The sequence below is a fragment of the Gymnoscopelus braueri genome, assembly GCF_963280865.1.
Source record: "Gymnoscopelus braueri genome assembly, chromosome: 2".
Taxonomy (NCBI): domain Eukaryota; kingdom Metazoa; phylum Chordata; class Actinopteri; order Myctophiformes; family Myctophidae; genus Gymnoscopelus; species Gymnoscopelus braueri.
In genome coordinates this window covers 2840997-2861953 of record NC_137604.1, presented here as the reverse complement: position 1 = coordinate 2861953, position 20957 = coordinate 2840997, and the positions used below count along the sequence as shown (strand labels likewise).

At 41.7% G+C, this 20957-nt stretch overlaps 1 protein-coding gene across 1 annotated transcript in view; it reads left to right on the top strand.

Moving 5' to 3' along the window:
- Positions 1–20957, top strand: part of LOC308075925 (protein kinase C beta type-like) — an 83887-nt gene that overhangs the window by 41819 nt on the left and 21111 nt on the right. The window contains 5 exon segments of the mRNA XM_080415942.1: positions 547–658; positions 4324–4452; positions 7355–7511; positions 15421–15555; positions 16106–16202. Of these exon segments, the coding sequence (XP_080272068.1) occupies positions 547–658; positions 4324–4452; positions 7355–7511; positions 15421–15555; positions 16106–16202 (630 nt within the window).

The window sequence follows — 20957 nt, the reverse complement described above, 5'->3', positions numbered from 1 at the left end:
CGTAACGTAACGTAACGTAACGTAACGTAACGTAACGTAATGTAATGTAATGTAATGTAATGTAATGAAATGAAATGTATAAAACTTGACATGGTTTATGCCCGCCTCCATAAAATAACATTTAGGGGGACAATGCAGCTCTGATGTCATGTGGTGATTGACATCTATTCTCTCTCCTCTCTCCCCACCTCCTCTCCTCTCCTCTCCTCTCCTCTCCTCTCCTCTCCTCTCCTCTCCTCTCCTCTCCTCTCCTCTCCTCTCCTCTTCTCCTCTCCTCTCCTCTCCTCTCCTCTCCTCTCCTCTCCTCTCCTCTCCTCTCCTCCTCTCCTCTCCTCTCCTCTCTCCCCACCTCCTCTCCTCTCCTCTCCTCTCCTCTCCTCTCCTCTCCTCTCCTCTCCTCTCCTCTCCTCTCCTCTCCTCTCCTCTCCTCTCCTCTCCTCTCCTCTCCTCTCCTCTCCTCTCTCCCCACCTCCTCTCCTCTCCTCTCCTCTCCTCTCCTCTCTCCCCACCTCCTCCTCCTCTCCTCTCCTCTCCTCCTCTCCTCAGGACCCTCGTAGTAAACACAGGTTCAAGGTTCATACGTACTCCAGTCCAACATTCTGCGACCACTGTGGCTCTCTGCTGTACGGGCTGATCCACCAGGGCATGAAGTGTGACCGTGAGTACACACACAACACTGTGTGTGTGTGTGTGTGTGTGTGTGTGTGTGTGTGTGTGTGTGTGTGTGTGTGTGTGTGTGTGTGTGTGTGTGTGTGTGTGTGTGTGTGTGTGTGTGTGTGTGTGTGTGTGTGTGTGTGTGTGTGTGTGTGTGTGTGTCATTGGTTAAGGACATCAGCCCATTCACAGTAAAAGACCAGACTACACGTCCTTCCCACCACCAGACTCAAATCTCTCCATCTGGTTCCCCGCCGCTATAAGGTCACTGAGACGCTGTCCTTCACCTTGAATGGCTGCATTAAGGAATGTATGATAGCACATAGTCATGATGAATGTATGTATGATAGCACATAGTCATGATGAATGTGTGATAGCACATAGTCATGATGAATGTGTGATAGCACATAGTCATGATGAATGTATGATAGCACATAGTCATGATGAATGTATGATAGCACATAGTCATGATGAATGTATGATAGCACATAGTCATGATGAATGTATGATAGCACATAGTCATGATGTATGAATGTATGATAGCACATAGTCATGATGTATGAATGTATGATAGCACATAGTCATGATGAATGTATGATAGCACATAGTCATGATGTATGAATGTATGATAGCACATAGTCATGATGTATGAATGTATGATAGCACATAGTCATGATGAATGTATGATAGCACATAGTCATGATGTATGAATGTATGATAGCACATAGTCATGATGGAATAGTGGGACTCGTAGTAGGGAAGGACGTAACAAAGCATCATGGGATTTGGAGTGAATCCCTGAGGGGCCACTGACTGACTGCTCTGCTTTGACCTACTACTGTAGCAGGGAATTATGGGATTTGTAGTGAATCATGGGATCTGTAGTTCTTCCCAGAGGGGCCAGTACTGCTCTGCATTGACCCAGTACTAGAGGCTCATGGGATTTGTAGTGCATCATGGGATTTGTAGTGATTCCCAGAGGGTTCATTACTGCTAAGGATGCTGAAATCATTTAGGAAAATGGACGGTACACAAACACAAACGGTCTCCTATAGATCTATGTTTACTGGTGCTATAGATCTATGTTTTCTGGTGCTATAGATCTATGTTTACTGGTGCTATAGATCTATGTTTACTGGTGCTATAGATCTATGTTTACTGGTGCTATAGATCTATGTTTACTGGTGCTATAGATCTATGTTTACTGGTGCTATAGATCTATGTTTACTGGTGCTATAGATCTATGTTTACTGGTGCTATAGATCTATGTTTACTGGTGCTAGATCTGTTTTAACTGGTGCTAGATCTATGTTTACTAGTGCTAGATCTGTTTTAACTGGTGCTAGAGCTATGTTTACTGGTGCTAGATCTATGTTTACTGGTGCTATAGATCTATGTTTACTGGTGCTATAGATCTATGTTTACTGGTGCTATAGATCTATGTTTTTACTGGTGCTATAGATCTATGTGTACTGGTGCTATAGATCTATGTTTACTGGTGCTAGATCTATGTTTACTGGTGCTATAGATCTATGTGTACTGGTGCTATAGATCTATGTTTACTGGTGCTAGATCTGTTTTACTGTGTGCTATAGATCTATGTTTACTGGTGCTATAGATTTATGTTTACTGGTGCTATAGATCTATGTTTACTGGTGCTATAGATTCTATGTTTACTGGTGCTATAGATCTATGTTTACTGGTGCTATAGATCTATGTTTACTGTGTGCTATAGATCTATGTTTACTGGTGCTATAGATCTATGTTTTACTGGTTGCTCTAGATCTATGTTTACTAGTGCTAGATCTGTTTTTACTGGGTGCTAGAGCTATGTTTACTGGTGCTATAGATCTATGTTTACTGGTGCTATAAATCTATGTTTTACTGGTGTGCTATAGATCTATGTTTTTACTGGTGCTATAGATCTATGTGTACTGGTGCTATAGATCTATGTTTACTGGTGCTAGATCTATGTTTACTGGTGCTATAGATCTATGTTTACTGGTGCTATAGATCTATGTTTACTGGTGCTAGATCTATGTTTACTGGTGCTATAGATCTATGTTTACTGGTGCTAGATCTGTTTTTACTGGTGCTATAGATCTATGTTTACTGGTGCTATAGATCTACGTTTACTGGTGCTATAGATCTATGTTTACTGGTGCTATAGATCTATGTTTACTGGTGCTATAGATCTATGTTTACTGGTGCTATAGATCTATGTTTACTGGTGCTATAGATCTATGTTTACTGGTGCTATAGATCTATGTTTACTGGTGCTATAGATCTATGTTTACTGGTGCTATAGATCTATGTTTACTGGTGCTATAGATCTATGTTTACTGGTGCTATAGATCTATGTGTACTGGTGCTATAGATCTATGTTTACTGGTGCTATAGATCTATGTTTACTGGTGCTAGATCTGTTTTTACTGGTGCTATAGATCTATGTTTACTGGTGCTATAGATCTGTTTTTACTGGTGCTATAGATCTATGTTTACTGGTGCTATAGATCTATGTTTACTGGTGCTATAGATCTATGTTTTACTGGTGCTATAGATCTATGTTTACTGGTGCTATAGATCTATGTTTACTGGTGCTATAGATCTATGTGTACTGGTGCTATAGATCTATGTTTACTGGTGCTATAGATCTATGTTTACTGGTGCTATAGATCTATGTTTACTGGTTGCTATAGATCTATGTTTACTGGTGCTATAGATCTATGTTTACTGGGTGCTATAGATCTATGTTTACTGGTGCTATAGATCTATGTTTACTGGTGCTATAGATCTATGTTTACTGGTGCTATAGATCTATGTTTACTGGTGCTATAGATCTATGTTTACTGGTGGCTATAGATCTATGTTTACTGGTGCTATAGATCTATGTGTACTGGTGCTATAGATCTATGTTTACTGGTGCTATAGATCTATGTTTACTGGTGCTAGATCTGTTTTTACTGGTGCTATAGATCTATGTTTACTGGTGCTATAGATCTGTTTTTACTGGTGCTATAGATCTATGTTTACTGGTAAATCAATTAACAAAATGTAGGGTAATAATTACATGTTAAAAACACATGAATGCCAACATAACAGTAAGTGTGTTCATTCAGTCAGTCTCTGCATCATCCTATAGCAGCCTGACATCTAGTGGTCAGACAGAGTCATAACATTCACATACAAATACCCTCTCCCCCACAATGTCTGTCTGTCTGTCTGTCTGTCTGTCTGTCTGTCTGTCTGTCTGTCTGTCTGTCTGTCTGTCTGTCTGTCTGTCTGTCTGTCTGTCTGTCTGTCTGTCTGTCTGTCTGTGTGTGATTATTATACATATGGTATCACCTTCAGACAGGCTATAAAGCTGGTTAAGTTAAAGCGGCGGAAATACTTCATTTTGTTGTTACTTTTGGGTCAATTTATTAATTTATTTATTAAGTAGCCGTGTAATAAGCGGGATAATGTACGGTTAGGTGGTCATTATTGAAAAATAAATCCCGACAGGGTGATTATCCACCGACGCGGATCGGAGGTGGATAATCACCCTGTCGGGATTCTCTGTTAACTCAAGGTAAAAAAAATCTAATTGTATGATGAATATTCATAAGGTGTATGTATCTCTCTAGATTGTATGATGAATATTCATAAGGTGTATGTATCTCTCTATAGATTGTATGATGAATATTCATAAGCGCTGCGTGGCCAACGTTCCCAGTCTGTGCGGTACTGACCACACGGAGCGGAGAGGGAGGATCTCCATCAACGCCCACATCAACACAGACACACTGACCGTTAAGAGTAAGACCTGACTGTCTGTCTGTCTGTCTGTCTGTGTGCATGTCTGTCTGTCTGTCTGTCTGTCTGTCTGTCTGTCTGTCTGTCTGTCTGTCTGTCTGTCTGTCTGTCTGTCTGTCTGTCTGTCTGTCTGTGTGCCTGTCTGTCTGTCTGTCTGTCTGTCTGTCTGTCTGTGTGCATGTCTGTCTGTCTGTCTGTCTGTCTGTGTGCATGTCTGTCTGTCTCTCTGTCTGTCTGTCTCTCTGTCTGTCTGTCTGTCTGTCTGTGTGCATGTCTGTGTGCATGTCTGTCTGTCTGTCTGTCTGTCTGTCTGTCTGTCTGTCTGTCTGTCTGTCTGTCTGTCTGTCTGTCTGTCTGTGTGCATGTCTGTCTGTCTGTCTGTCTGTCTGTCTGTCTGTCTGTCTGTCTGTCTGTCTGTGTGCATGTCTGTCTGTCTGTCTGTCTGTCTGTCTGTCTGTCTGTCTGTCTGTCTGTCTGTCTGTCTGTCTGTCTGTCTGTGTGCATGTCTGTCTGTCTGTCTGTCTGTCTGTCTGTCTGTCTGTCTGTCTGTGTGCATGTCTGTCTGTCTGTCTGTCTGTCTGTCTGTCTGTCTGTCTGTCTGTCTGTGTGCATGTCTGTCTGTCTGTCTGTCTGTCTGTCTGTCTGTCTGTCTGTCTGTCTGTCTGTCTGTCTGTCTGTCTCTCAATTCAATTTGATTTCAATTCAAAGGAGCCTTATTGGCTAACGTTTACATTGCCAAAGTAAGTGTCAAATAAAACAATCAAAACAGATAAATGTATGAACCAATTAAAAGGGAATACAGAATTATGTAAACAGAGCTGTCACATTAGAAATTAGGAAAACTATCTTACAAAAGCACAAAAATGTAAATGTGCTGTTAGGAACAGTTCTATATAAAGGTAAGCAACAGCTTTTGAAGCAAATAGCAGCACTTTTTCCAAGGTTTTGCAATCACTTGATATAAAACATTTCAAGACGAATAGAAGCAATTTTTCAAATGTATTTGAAATAGCGCGCACGCACACACGCACGCATGCACGCAGGCACGTACGCACGCGCGTACGCACGCAGGCACGCACACACGCACGCACGCAGGCACGCAGGCACGCACGCACGCACGCACGCACGCACGCACGCACGCACGCACGCAGGCACGTACGCACGCACGTACGCACGCAGGCACGCACACACGCACGCAGGCAGGCAGGCAGGCATGCAGGCAGGCACACACGCACGTGCACTCACACACACACACACACACACACACACACACACACACACACACACACACACACACACACACACATACGAGGTAGTTATCTTTTCATATATACAGTAGTCGAGGTCAACTTGGTACAGATAGTGAAGGAATACACTGAGTATAGCAGTCCTTGATTGTCTCTGTCTGTCTGTCTGTCTGTCTGTCTGTCTGTCTGTCTGTCTGTCTGTCTGTCTGTCTCTCTCTCTCTCTCTCTCTCTGTCAGTAGTATTGGAGGGGAGGTGACAGTGAAACAGGAAGAAGGCCATTATCTGATCAATGATCCAATGATTGACCCAAATTGAGAATATGTACGAATGTCCATGTTCTCTCTCTCTCTCTCTCTCTCTCTCTCTCTCTCTCTCTCTCTCTCTCTCTCTCTCTCTCTCTCTCTCTCTCTCTCTGATGGATTGATTGTGGAACAGAAGCTAAACTGTGCTTTTAAGTGACTTTACTCAGAATTAGGACAGAAAACTGTGGTCCACTTAAACGTCCGTCTCTCTCTCTCTCTCTCTCTGTCTCTCTGTCTCTCTGTCTCTCTGTCTCTCTGTCTCTCTGTCTCTCTCTCTCTCTCTCTCTCTCTCTCTCTCTCTCTCTCTCTCTCTCTCTCAATTCAATTCAAAGGAGCTTTATTGGCACGAGAAAGCATACGTTTTCGCCTTGCCTACTTGTTGTTAAAACTGTTGTTTTATTGGATCTTGTTTAGTCGATACACTTATTTGTTTTAGCTCTTGCTCATTTGATTTTCCTATTTTGTCTCATCTGTTTAATAAAGTAGGTATAGCTGATATATTGCACTTTGACCTTAGCGCTAGGTATACTTTTAGTTGCTTGTTTTAGAAGAGAATGCACTTCAGACTTCTGGTGATTAGTTTTGTTCCTTACCTATGTTGAATGCACTTATTGTAAGTGTATTAAACAGCGCTGTGTTGTTTAGGGAAGACTATCTTACAAGACTATTAGAAAAATAATGGTACATTTTAAGAAATAGTTATACATCCATATATGAGAGGTTAGCTTGGGATATACTTTTGAAACAGTTGACACAGTATTTAAATCAGGGGTCTTCAACAGGGGGTCCGGGACCCCTAGGGGGTCCTCAGAGTTACTACAGGGGGTCCAGGACCCCTAGGGGGTCATCAGAGTTACTACAGGGGGTCCGCCAAATCTTTGTGTGATATGATTATTATTTCTTACCTTAAACACTTGAACCCTAGCATCCCTTTTCCTGAGGAGAACTGTAGCCAAAAATAGTAAGCTCGAGGCGTTGTGAACTTGTAGATCTGCTATTTTTGGCAAAGAGGTATAGGTGTAGAGGGAAAAAAGAGCAGACCAAGTAAACAAAAAAAGTGTTTTCAATATAGAGTAGGGGGTCCCTGCTTCATCTCTCTCTCAGCTAGGGGGTCCTTGGCCTGAAAACGTTGAAGACCCCTGAACTAAATGTTTTACATTCACTGTGTACAAAACCTTACCAACCAAATAACAGCAATTTATTCAAATCTCTCTCTCTGTCTCTCCCCCGACCCCACGTCTGTCTGTCTGTCTGTCTGTCTGTCTGTCTGTCTGTCTGTCTGTCTGTCTGTCTGTCTGTCTGTCTGTCTGTCTGTCTGTCTGTCTGTCTGTCTGTCTTGCCTGTCTCCCCTCCAGTCAGAGAGGCTAAGAACCTGGTGCCCATGGACCCCAACGGCCTGTCGGACCCCTACGTCAAACTCAAGCTCATCCCGGACCCCAAGAGTGAGAGCAAACAGAAGACCAAGACCATCAAGTGCTGTCTGAACCCCACGTGGAACGAGAGCTTCACCTTGTAAGAGCGGACTTCCTTTATATCATCTGATATTACACCATGTTTTCACCTTTATATCATCTGATATTACACCATGTTTTCACCTAAACAGGGTCTTCAACAGGGGGCCGTAGTCAGTGCAGGATTAGACTGCCCCAACGCTCCTGATTTCGTGTATAGAGGGGCGGGCGGGTGTATAGAGCCGGCGAGAGATTGCGCCTGATCCCATTGGTTCACCGATCTGTCCGTCAACCCCCGCCCCGTTAACACAACATTACGAGCCGACGCCCACTGCACTCTGGTTGGTTGTGGAAATGAAACACTTCCTCATACCGAGTACACCGACGCGCTGGGCCAGGCTTTTATTTTTTTAGATAAACTAAACAATAAAAGCCTGGAGATCGAGGCTAGTGCAGGATTAACGGAAGGCTTTAGGTGCTGAAGCACAGGGCACCAACTAAGGCTGAACGATTAATCGTTTTCAAACCGAAATCGCGATTTGAAACCACGCGATTAGCTAATCGCAAAGGCCGCGATTTTTTTTATTTTTTATTTTATCATAATTAATAATTTTAATATTAATATTAATCCCAGAGCACCCGCGGGACTTGTCTCCTTCTCTCCAGAGTGGCTGCCTCTCTCTACAGGGAGCGAGAGGGCAGCGCCCCCCCCCCTCTCTCTCGCTCTGTCCCTCTCATAGTTAGGTCCCTCGCCATCGGCTGCGAGTATTCAAAGTTTGTCGAACCCGGCCGTGTTGCGCAACTTAAGTCCCCGATGCCGCGCGTAGCGGTAAAACATTATTTTCGGTGCGACACAAGTAGTGTAGTAGTAGTGTTGCTCCTATCTATGTTTGTTTCTGTAAGTGTAACTTATATTTTTCCCATCATTATTAAACTATTACTGTTGGATGCTGAGATTCAATGACAATACGATGCAAAGCACTTCCTGGTTAGTGTTGCCAGGTTTTGTGAGAGAAATAAGCAACCCTGTCTATGAAAACAAGCCCAAAAGAAGCGACTATGAACTGTATCTTTGTCACATATATGTACAGTGGTGGAAAAAGTACTCAAATGTTGTACTTAAATAAAAGTATCAATACTGCAATGTAGAAGTACTCTGTTACAAGTTAAAGTCCCAAATTCAAAATTGACTTGAATAAAAGTAGGCCTACAAAAGTATTGGTATCAAAATGTACTTAAAGTACCAAAAGTAAAAGTACAAATGTTTGAAAATAGCAGATCTACAAGCTCACAACGCGTCGCATCGCGGCGCGTTGTGAGCTTGTAGATCGGCTATTTTCAAATTACCTAGGTATAAAATAGGGCTAAAGTGGTTAATGTAGGTTTTATAATTTATATCTGTAACTAGTCACTAAAGTTTTCAAATAATTGTAGTGGAGTAAAAGTACAATATTTGCCTCTGAGATGTAGTGGAGTAGAAGTTAAAGTATTGGAAATTAGAAATACTCAAGTAAAGTACAAATACCTCAAAATTGTACTTAAGTACAGTAAAGTAAATGTACTTAGTTACTTTCCACCACTGCGTTATGTATTCTGAGTTTTTCACTTCCAAGGAGTAGTAGTAATACAATGTACAGTAGGAGAGGACTTTGCCTTGTGAGACAAAAAAGTGTTACATTTTAGTTGAATGTTAATCTACATAAGCTAAATACTGGATATCAGTAAATATGCTTCTGGAGCCATAAGTGAAAGACCTACTTATTTCACTGCTGTGAATTGTTTACACAAAATGGTAATTACCGGTATTTGTTTAATTTTATATTATTTTTTATTTATTGAACTTCATTTCAGAAAAAGCTTCTCTTCTTGAGCCATAAGTTAATGAATTAACAAGTTCAATGTTGGGTTGTTTACAAAAATAAGCTATTTCTATTCCAGCTAAATGTTTAAATATATACATGGGAAAAAAAGTACTTGGAAGATACATGTTGGAAGCAATGAAGCAATTCATATCTTTTAGTTCTCATCCTTATTTATTAGAATCTAGAACAGTAAATAAATGGTATGCATATGGTAATGTTCCATTACTTCCAATTACTTTTTAAACGTACACAGTGAATACTAAACTGAAGCTTGACTTTAAAAAAAAATTCAAGTTCTTTTTTTTAAAGAAAAAATCGCAATCAAATCGCAATCGCAATATCAGTCAGAAAAATCGCAATTAGATTTTTTCCCAAAATCGTTCAGCCCTAGCACCAACCTTGGGGGGGTGGGGGGGGGGGGGGGTGCACCAAACGGAGGGGAGAAAGTTGAAAAAAGCCTGATCTATCGCCGAAATGATAGAAGCAGCTGCTGCTGAAGGAGCGCTAAAGCGGTGAAATGCGCCGGTGACGCCTCATTCACCCATTAACACATTTACCGCCGGGCCCGTAGTTCTACGGGCCGTTAAATCCAACGGTTAAGCGCCGAGCCCGTAGTCCTACGGGCTGCGGTCTTTTCGCGCATGCGCGGTCCGGGTGCACTTTCGGATTTTTTTTGATCCACTTCCGTTTCCGGTTTGATGACAGGAAATAGAATTATTTGGGATCCGGTTTTGACGAGCACGCCCGCTCCCATTCTACTAGCCTCGATCTCCAGGCTTTTATTGCTTAGTTTTGCTAAAAAATAAAAGCCTGGCCCAACGATAGCCCGTACTGGGTATGAGGAAGTGTTTCACTTCCCAACCAACCAGAGTGCAGTGGGCGTCGCTCGTAATGTTGTGTTAACGGGGCGGGGGTTGACGGACAGATCGGTGAACCAATGGGATCAGCCGCAGTTTCTCGCCGGCTCTTTACACCCGCCCCTTTATACACGAAATCAGGAGGGTTGCAGCAGGCTACCATTCTACAGACGAAACTGAAACTCAATTCTCTTCCTGTAGTTTTTTCTCCTCGCATTTCACTGTTTAACGTAATCCGCTCTAACTACAACATGGATGCCCCGTTTGACACGCGATCTTCACTGGGAGATACAGGGAGATCTCGCGGATGTAAACAGACCGTGTAGAGCTCAATCTTAAGGATTTTAACAAGATCTATGGCGACATGAAAAAAACAAAAAAACAACAAAAACACCTTGGCACTGGTGAGTACATTATGAGATTAACCTCTGGCGGTCGATGTGTTAAGACCTGGAACGCATCTGTATTTTACAGATGCATTATTTTACACTTTGGGCTATTCAAAAATAGCAGATCTACAAGCTCGTAGCGCAGCACCGAGTACAGCGCTACGAGCTTGTAGATCTGCTATTTTTGAAAAATCGTGAAAATGTGTGCAAACCTTTTGAATATATATATTCTTTTAAAGCAAACATTAACTCAAATCTTTGCTTCTGGGGGGTCCTTGGAACAAAGCGTTTTGAGATGGGGGTCCGCGGCCAAATTCATATTATTTTGGGGGTCCTTGACATGAAAAAGTTTGAAAACCACTGATATAGAAACGTACGTTTTTCAGAAAACCGTTTAGGATTTAGAAGACATTTTGCAGAATGGGAACCTCAGGCCTCAATGGGTTAATGGGGGCCCCTGGCCGTAGTAGAGCGGACCGGGTCAGAGCGGCCGGCGGGCCAAAAGGGTTTGAGAACCACTGGTTTATAGAAGAATATTATGTTGAATGAATCTAACAGGAGTAAAGCAGGCAGGTAGCAGGCAGTGTTGATTTTGACAGCAAATTTTGATGTAGTTTTAGTCATAGTCTTTTGAATAAAATTACATATAGTTTTAGTCATATTTTAGTCATCTGAAATGTTTCAGTTTTTGTCTAGTTTTAGTCGACTAATTATCATAAGATTTTAGTCGACTAAATACACAGTTGATTTAGTCGACTATAATGTATGTTGTCGGTGCCTTGATGGCGTCGTAATGTCTGATTTTACACTTGGTTGCATGCTGAAAATAGACGATCTACAAGCTCACAACGCGTCGCAGCGCGACGCGTTGTGAGCTTGTAGATCGTCTATTTTCAGAGCGCAACCCCCGAGTGCAGCCAAACATAAAACGACTTGTCTTTTAGTTCTACTAGATCTCTTCTCCACTAGATCCCTCACTAACATGTCAGTCTAGTTTTTATTTGTTGATGAAATTGCCAGTATATTTAGTCTTGGTTTTAGTCATCATAGCTTAGTTTTTATTTAGTTTTTATTTAGTTTTCGTCAGTGAGAAAAGGTAGTCGACCAACATTTTTCGTCATAGTTTTAGTTGACGAAATCAACACTGGCTGCAGGCAGAGAGCTGTCAACAGTCTGTCTCTAATGAACCAGATCAGCTCCTCACATCGAAGGCATCGTGCGTTCCAAATTCATGTTAAATCTAGGGCTGGGACTCGATTAAAAAAAACAATCTAATTAAGTAGAGGCTTTGTAATTAATGAATCACATTTTAATCGCATATCAATATTTGACCTGAGAACAGTGAAAAGCTATTTTTTCAAATTGATTTTTGGCAGTACTCAAGAACTGTACTTAAGTACAATTTTGAATTATTTGCACTTGACTCTCGAGTTTTTCCAATTTCTAATACTTTTACTTCTACTCCAGTAACTCCACTAATATCTCAGAGGCAAATATTGTACTAATTATTTGAAAACTTTAGTAACTAGTTACTTTGTAGATTTCGATTATTATTATAAAACATAACAGTAACCATGTGAAAATAGCAGATCTACAAGCGTAGAATGGCATTGTGAGCTTGTAGATCTGCTATTTTCCACTACTGGAGGCTGGTAGAGTGTGTTGTTGTTACTGTTGTTTTATAGTGTTTTATAGTAGTTTAATTAATTGTTAATAAAAATCGCGCGCATGTGACCCGCACCGCATCGTGCATCGTCGTGGGACACACTTTGACAAACAGAATGAGCACAACTTCTAGTTGTGAAAAGGTAGAATTGTTCTTCATGAATAGCCTAGCCAATAATATCTAATGAGGAGAAAACCAATTAGGAACCAATTAGTCAATTATGTAACAGGCTTTGGGGTCGGGCTCAGGGCTGACGTTCTGTCAGGCTGGGTTGGGCCGGGGCTCAAATATTTAGGCCCGATTAAAGCTCTAGGCCGTAGTCTCTGCAGCCAGACTGTTGTCTCCCACAACGTTCAAATGCCTCCGGGGGTAAAGTGGATGTGACGCTCTTCCTCCACTCTTCCGTTTCGTCTTTACAGTTTTGTGCTGAGGAAACAGGTCTGCTCGTTGCACGACGTGCGCGTCTGTCCGCACGACCATTTACGGGAGCACAATAATAATGTGATCTAATGATCATCAATCATTATCTCAGGGACACGGGGGGTTAACAGTGCTGCTTCCTCCTGGAGCCTTATCTCTAAGGGTTTTAATCATCCCCTCTTAATGGTCCCACTCTTAGCGGGTTCCCTTTAACCAGGGGTCTTCAACAGGGGGTCCGGGACCCCTAGGGGGTCCTCAGAGCTACTGTAGGGGGTCCGCCAAATCTTTGTGTGAGAGGATTTTTTTATTTTACATTAACCACTTGAACCCTAGCATCCCTTTTCTGAGGAGAACTTTAGCCGAAAATAGCAGATCTACAAGCTCTCAACGCCTCGCAGCGCGAGGCGTTGTGAGCTTGTAGATCTGATATTTTCGGCAAAAAGGTATAGGAGTAGAGGGAAAGAAAGAGAAGTTTAATCTGAAACACAATTTTATACAATATAGGGGGGGTCCCTGCTTCATCTCTCTCTCAGCTAGGGGGTCCTTGGGCTGAAAACGTTGAAGACCCCTGCCTTTAACCATTCCTATATTTTGGGAAATCTATATAATTTTGGCCTATATTTTTTGATAAACACATAGATAAACATAGATAAACATACAGTATTGCGTACATATCATTGTAGTGGTTCTCAAAGTGTGAGGTCATCTCTATTGTCATCTTCTCTCTCTCTCTCTCTCTCTCTCTCTCTCTCTCTCTCTCTCCCTCGTCCCCCATCCAATAACCTAGAAACGGCTCCATTATGAAAGGTTTTCCTGTGTTGTGGTGGGACCAGAGTGAAGGGACGTGGTCAGAATGGTTATCATTATGAAAGGTTCTCCTGTGTTATGGTGGGACCAGAGTGAAGGGATGTGGTCAGAATGGTTATCGTTATGAAAGGTTTTCCTGTGTTGTGGTGGGACCAGAGTGAAGGGACGTGGTCAGAATGGTTATCTAAAGGTTTTCCTGTGTTGTGGTGGGACCAGAGTGAAGGGACGTGGTCAGAATGGTTATCATTATGAAAGGTTCTCCTGTGTTGTGGTGGGACCAGAGTGAAGGGACGTGGTCAGAATGGTTATCATTATGAAAGGTTCTCCTGTGTTGTGGTGGGACCAGAGTGAAGGGACGTGGTCAGAATGGTTATCATTATGAAAGGTTTTCCTGTGTTGTGGTGGGACCAGAGTGAAGGGACGTGGTCAGAATGGTTATCATTATTAAAGGTTCTCCTGTGTTGTGGTGGGACCAGAGTGAAGGGACGTGGTCAGAATGGTTATCTAAAGGTTTTCCTGTGTTGTGGTGGGACCAGAGTGAAGGGACGTGGTCAGAATGGTTATCTGTGTATCTTCATAGTTTTAGGCCTGTGTCCTTGTTCAGTGTTCCCTCTGGGAGGCTGTGATGAGGCTGACACGGATGACCTTGTCCTGGTTCTGCTCTCACTGCCAAACCACACCGTGGTGACACGTTTATATTAATCCATTAACACGTTGCGTGCCAATCGCGTAGATCTACGCGAACCGAGATAATTGCGCAGCGTGCCAGTCGCGTAGATCTACGCGAAGTGGTCTTTTTTTTCTTTTTTTCCTCGCAGTGACACATTTCATTGTAGGCCTCGTTCGCAGTGACACATTTCATTGTAGCACACCCGGAAACGGAAATATCCGTATCCGGAGATTTTCGTTCCCACTCGCTCTCGCTCTAAATCTTCCCCTAATCCTCCATTATCTCGGAGTTTTTTTCTCCTCGCTGAACGCTGTTTAACATAAACCGCGACAACTTCAAAATGGACGATCGCCGATTGAAACGGTCTTCTCTGGGCCACTCACACAGCTACCCTGTGTGTCTACAAACAGTTTAACGCGCGATCTTAAGGTATTTAGCGAGGTCTGTGGCGACGTGAAAAAAACAAAAAAAACAACAATAAAACGCTGGCACTGGTGAGTACATTATGATATTAAACTCTGGCGTGGAATGTGTTAAGATCGGGAACGCATCTGTGTCACTTTAACACTTCTTTGGGCTCTTTAAAAATAGCAGATCTACAAGCTCATAGCACACTATGTACTTGTAGACCTGCTATTTTTAAAGAATTGTGAAAATGTGTGCAAATCTTTGAATATATATATTTTTTTTAAACATTTTAACTCAAATATTTGCTTCTGGGGGCTGCATTAGAGCCTATATGTGGTACATTACATTACATTACATTACAGTCATTTAGCAGACGCTTTTATCCAAAGCGACTTACAATAAGTGCATTCAACATAGGTAGGGAACGAAACTACTAATCACCAGAAGTCTTAAGTGCATTTTCTGCCAAAGCAAGCAACCAAGAGTATACCTAGCGCTAAGGTAAAAGTGCATTATATCAGCTACCTATATCCTTAAACAGATGAGACAAAAATAGCAAAATCAAATGAGCATGAGCTAAACAAGATCCAATAAAACAGTACAACAATAAAACAAGCGTTCGTACAACTAGTTAACATTATTTGTGTGTTTTTCACACAATGGTATGTGCCTTAACTAGGCCATCGGCTCCCCCACTGTTTTTTATTTAACATGTTGATTTGAATACATGTCTCCTCTCCTCTCCTCTCCTCTCCTCTCCTCTCCTCTCCTCTCCTCTCCTCTCCTCTCCTCTCCTCTCCCCTCCTCTCCTCTCCTCTCCTCTCCTCTCCTCTCCTCTCCTCTCCTCTCCTCTCCTCTCCTCTCCTCTCCTCTCCTCTCCTCTCCTCTCAGTAACCTGAAGGAGTCGGATAAGGACCGGAGGTTGTCGGTTGAGATCTGGGACTGGGATCTGACCAGCAGGAATGACTTCATGGGCTCCTTGTCGTTCGGCGTCTCAGAGCTCCAGAAACTAGGGGTAGATGGATGGTAAGAGGTCTTCATATCAGCCCTGGGGTTGATAGCAGTTATGTTATTTCTATGCGTTTTTCATAATTCCTCTTTGTTTGTTAAATAACAAAATGTAAAGGATTCTGCCTGTACCTTTTTGGTCATGAAAAAAGGTCTCTTATCTGACGTCTCATTGTGCTCTGTTCAAAGACCATTATAAACGTGATTGATGACCCTCTCAGCACCTCTGACCCTGCCCTCGCCCCATGTCTCTACCACATCATGATAATTACACATATTTCATCCCATGGGCTCTTCAGTGTTCAGTGGGGGGGGGGGGCAGTTAGAGGTCAAGTGTCTTGCTCAGGGACACCGCGACACATTGCCGGGGCTGGGAATTGAACCTTTGGACCTTCTGTTTCCCAGGCAGGCTCTAAACCCAATCAGCTATGGCCCCTCCCCCGTAAAATATATGATGAAGGTCATTGTTGTTATTACTGTTTATACTTGAAACTGTGTGTGTGTGTGTGTGTGTGTGTGTGTGTGTGTGTGTGTGTGTGCGTGCGTGCGTGCGCGCGTGCGTGTTCAGGTTTAAGCTGCTCTCCCAGGAGGAGGGGGAGTATTTCAACGTTCCCGTTCCCGCTGAGGGAGAGGAGGGCAACGAGGAACTACGACAGAAGTTTGAGGTGCGTTGGAACTATGACTGACTCACCATTCTACTGGGGAGAGGGTCTTGTACTGTGTGTGTGTGCATGTGTGCGTGCGCGTCAGGGGTACAACAATTTATCCTAATGGAATGGACAGGCAGCTGATGGCTGCTGGTGTTTTTGGCAGCGAATCGCGGGTGTGTTTTTCCACTTAACCCATTAAGACCTGTGGCGATTCTTTAAAAAAATCTAAATCCTAACAGTTTTTTGAAAAAAATATAAAAAATATTTTTTCACGATTTTTCAAAAATAGCAGATCTACAAGCTCGTAGCGCGGCACTCGGTGCCGCGCTATGAGCTTGTATATCTGCTATTTTTGAATAGCCAAAGGCATCTAAAGTGACACAGAAGCGTTCCAGGTATCAATGGGTTAAAACACCTTTCTGGCACTAAATGTAGCTCAGCTGGAGTGAGCCATCTCTCTTCCTATTATAAAACCTGCTGGCGGTTGCACAACGTGCACAACGTGCACAACGTGTAACATTTACAGCACAGCGTAACGATGGCAGTGCTCTAGAACCGAAATGTGACATCACTGCCGCTAGGGGGCGCTATCCCCCCTGCGTCACAGAGTTATTTTTCTATTAAAACATATTATTTGTTATTATTATAATTATTATTATTAGTGTCTTTGAGCTACATTTTATTTTATAATAAGACATATTTTTTTAATACGTTTTTCCATCTTTGTCGTCTTTATTGTTAGAGCATAAAAACCACCTCAAACAGAATTCTAAAGGTAATAATAACTAAAGAAGAACTATAATTAGATTAATCGATTAATCGCTAAATGCGATCGCTGATTAATCGATTAGTAGTAGCCTAGTCATGTAGGCTAGTAGGCTACTATAATGTCATGTAGGCTAGTAGGCTACTATAATGTCATGTAGGCTAGTAGGCTACTATAATGTCATGTAGGCTAGTAGGCTACTATAATGTCATGTAGGCTATAGGCTACTATAATGTCATGTAGGCTACTATAATGTCATGTAGGCTAGTAGGCTACTATAATGTCATGTAGGCTATAGGCTACTATAATATCATGTAGGCTACTATAATGTCATGTAGGCTAGTAGGCTACTATAATGTCATGTAGGCTAGTAGGCTTCTTTAATGTCACGTAGGCTACTATAATGTCATGTAGGCTAGTAGGCTACTATAATGTCATGTAGGCTAGTAGGCTTCTTTAATGTCACGTAGGCTACTATAATGTCATGTAGGCTAGTAGGCTATAATGTGTTGTAGGCTACTATAATGTGTTGTAGGCTAGTAGGCTACTATAATGTGTTGTAGGCTACTATAATGTCATGTAGGCTAGTAGGCTACTATAATGTGTTGTAGGCTACCGGATCACCAAACTAACTAAGTCTTGGCTTTCATCGCTTGGCTTTCAAAACTTATCAGTTGCTTGACACTCAAGCTTTGCACGTAAAGTATCGTAAGGGGGGAACGATGTATTTTTTAAATAATACTTTTAATACATATTTTTTGGTTGTTGCATTCCTGAGCCAATAATCCAATTCTGACTAATTGAAGTTAATAGGAGACACATCTTAATGAGAGCAAAACCATAATTAAACCATTGTCTTTGAACTGGGATCATCAGTGATTACACTGTGAGAGTTTATGTTATTCCTTTTTTATTACACGGCTTGGTTGAATGCTTGATTCTGATTGGTCAATCGCTGAATTCAGCTGTGTGTTATTTCTGAATAATGACTGATGAGCTCTATAACAGACCTCTGTCTAATAATGACTGATGAGCTCTATAACAGACCTCTGTCTAATAATGACTGATGAGCTCTATAACAGACCTCTGTCTAATAATGACTGATGAGCTCTATAACAGACCTCTGTCTAATAATGACTGATGAGCTCTATAACAGACCTCTGTCTAATCAAAGAGCATCTGACTGATGAGCTCTATAACAGACCTCTGTCTAATAATGACTGATGAGCTCTATAACAGACCTCTGTCTAATAATGACTGATGAGCTCTATAACAGACCTCTGTCTAATAATGACAGATGAGCTCTATAACAGACCTCTGTCTAATAATGACTGATGAGCTCTATAACAGACCTCTGTCTAATAATGACTGATGAGCTCTATAACAGACCTCTGTCTAATCAAAGAGCATCTGAATAATGACTGATGAGCTCTATAACAGACCTCTGTCTAATCAAAGAGCATCTGAATAATGACTGATGAGCTCTATAACAGACCTCTGTCTAATCAAAGAGCATCTGAATAATGACTGATGAGCTCTATAACAGACCTCTGTCTAATCAGAGAGCATCTGCTCATATCAACCTGCGCTGCTTGATGTTGTGCTTTATCTGACATGACAGCCATGTAAGCAAACACAAACATGTTATTTACAGCTAAACTGTGGTGTAAAAAGTACTCAAATGTTTTACTTAAGTAAAAGTATCAATACTGCCTTGTAGAAATACTCTGTTACAAGTAAAAGTCCAGAATTCAAAATGTACTTGAGTAAAAGTACGAAAGTATTGGCATCAAAATGTACTTAAAGTACCAAAAGTAAAAGTACTAAAATATTTGAAAATAGCCGATCTACAATCTCACAACACGTCACATCGCGACGCGTTGTGAGCTTGTAAATCAGCCTATGTATAAAATAGGGCTGAAGTGGTTAATATATGTTTTATAACGTACTAATTGATATCCGCAAAGTAACTAGTAACTAAAGTTTTCAAATAATTGTAGTGGAGTAAAAGTACAATATTTGCCTCTGAGATGTAGTGGAGTAGAAGTAAAAGTATAGACAATTGGAAATACTCCAGTAAAGAAAAGTACCTAAAAATTGTAATGAAGTACAGTACTTGAGTAAATGTGCTTAGTTACTTTACACCACTGCAGCTAAACGTTGCTCTCAAGAATGTTTTAGAACACCGGGACGCTGTGGGAGCTGGGGGCGTGTCTTCTCCTCCGCGTCATCAGTGCCCATACCCTAGGTGGGGTTGGTGAAAGGGCCTTTCTGTGTGTAGTTTGCATGTTCTCCCCGTGTCTCCTAGGGTAGTTAATACCCTCACAAAAACATGTAGTAATCCTGGTCTCTATACTGCCTCCCCCTGGTCAGCCGGGGCGCCTGATGGTGGGGAAAGGAACTGGTTGGAATAACGTGTTCCTTCCACGCGCTACGTCCAACCAGGAAACTCCCCCCTGTCAGGTGATAAGAAGGTCAGTCGGCTCTCATGCATTGAAGGAGGCATGAGCTCGGCCCTGGCCTCCCTAGGCTGGTGGGGGGAGTGTAGTGCCCAGGATCACTTAGCAAATTGGCACCGGGTGAAAAAAAAGGGTTACAAAAATCGAGGGACAAAAATTATTTAAAAAAATAATGTTTTAGAAAACATTTGAAGAGAGAATTAGACAATGCAATATTGAACTGATGACTGAATATTGATTCTATTTGATCTACACTTCCTTTTATTTTGTTTAACCTTTGTGTTTATTTGGCATTTTCAGCATGTTAGACAGGGGATAAACATCATGTCATCATATCATATCATATCATATCATTTCTTCACATCATTCTTTCTTTTGTTTTTTCCCCCCGAGCAGTGGTGGAAAGTAACTAAGTACATTTACTTAAGTACTGTACTTAAGTACAATTTAGAGGTATTTGTACTTTACTTGAGTATTTTCAATTTCCAATACTTTTACTTCTACTCCACTACATCTCAGAGGCAAATATTGTACTTTTACTCCACTACATTTATTTGAAAACTTTAGTTACTAGTTACTTTTCAGATATAAATTATGGTATTATAAAACAAACATTAACCACTTTAGTCCTATTTTATACCTAGGCTATTTGAAAATAGCCGATCTACAAGCTCACAACGCGTCGCATCGCGACGCGTTGTGAGCTTGTAGATCTGCTATTTTCAAATATTTAGTACTTTTACTTTTGGTACTTTAAGTACATTTTGATGCCAATACTTTTGTACTTTTACTCAAGTACATTTTTCATTTTGGATTTTTACTTGTAACAGAGTATTTTTATATTGCAGTATTGGTACTTTTACTTAAGTAAAGAATTTGAGTACTTTTTCCACCACTGCCCCCGAGAAAGCACATCCTTTCATCATATAATAATTTTTTTATCCCCCCCCCCCCCCCCCGACAACTCCCCCCTCCCCCCATCACTGGTCATAGTCCGTACAGCACAAAGCACAGTACAAAAGAAATGATCTACACCTCCTTGAGCGTGTCCGTCCATCAGCACAACACTTATGGAATACTTTCATTGCCGTAAGCAAAGGACATACTTTGTTTTGTGTTACTTTTGAGTCAATTTATTCATTTGTTTCTTAATGAGGTGGTGCCATGGTTTTGCACTTGTTCTGTTTTTCATGTGTCTATGAGGTTGATAGAACTTCATTAAGCCCCCTGGTGGTGTTTTTGTGGTGTTTTGTGTCTTCTCTGACTATTTTGAGTTTCTACCTGGAGGCTGAAACCATGAGGGTCAAACGTGCCAATAGAAAAACAGCGCTTTAATGACACAGTAAAATTATACCCTCCCCCTCATTATCATAACACAACAGGTGTGGGCATGAGGAGGAGGAGGGACTAGGACAGGTGGGTGGTGCTAAGGTGGTGGAGGAGGTGCTAAGGTGAGAACCAGGTATACTTAATGAACTGGAGGCGTGTCCACATAAAAACATAATTTTAACAATTTCTGTACACTTTTTTGAAAGAAATCTTCCT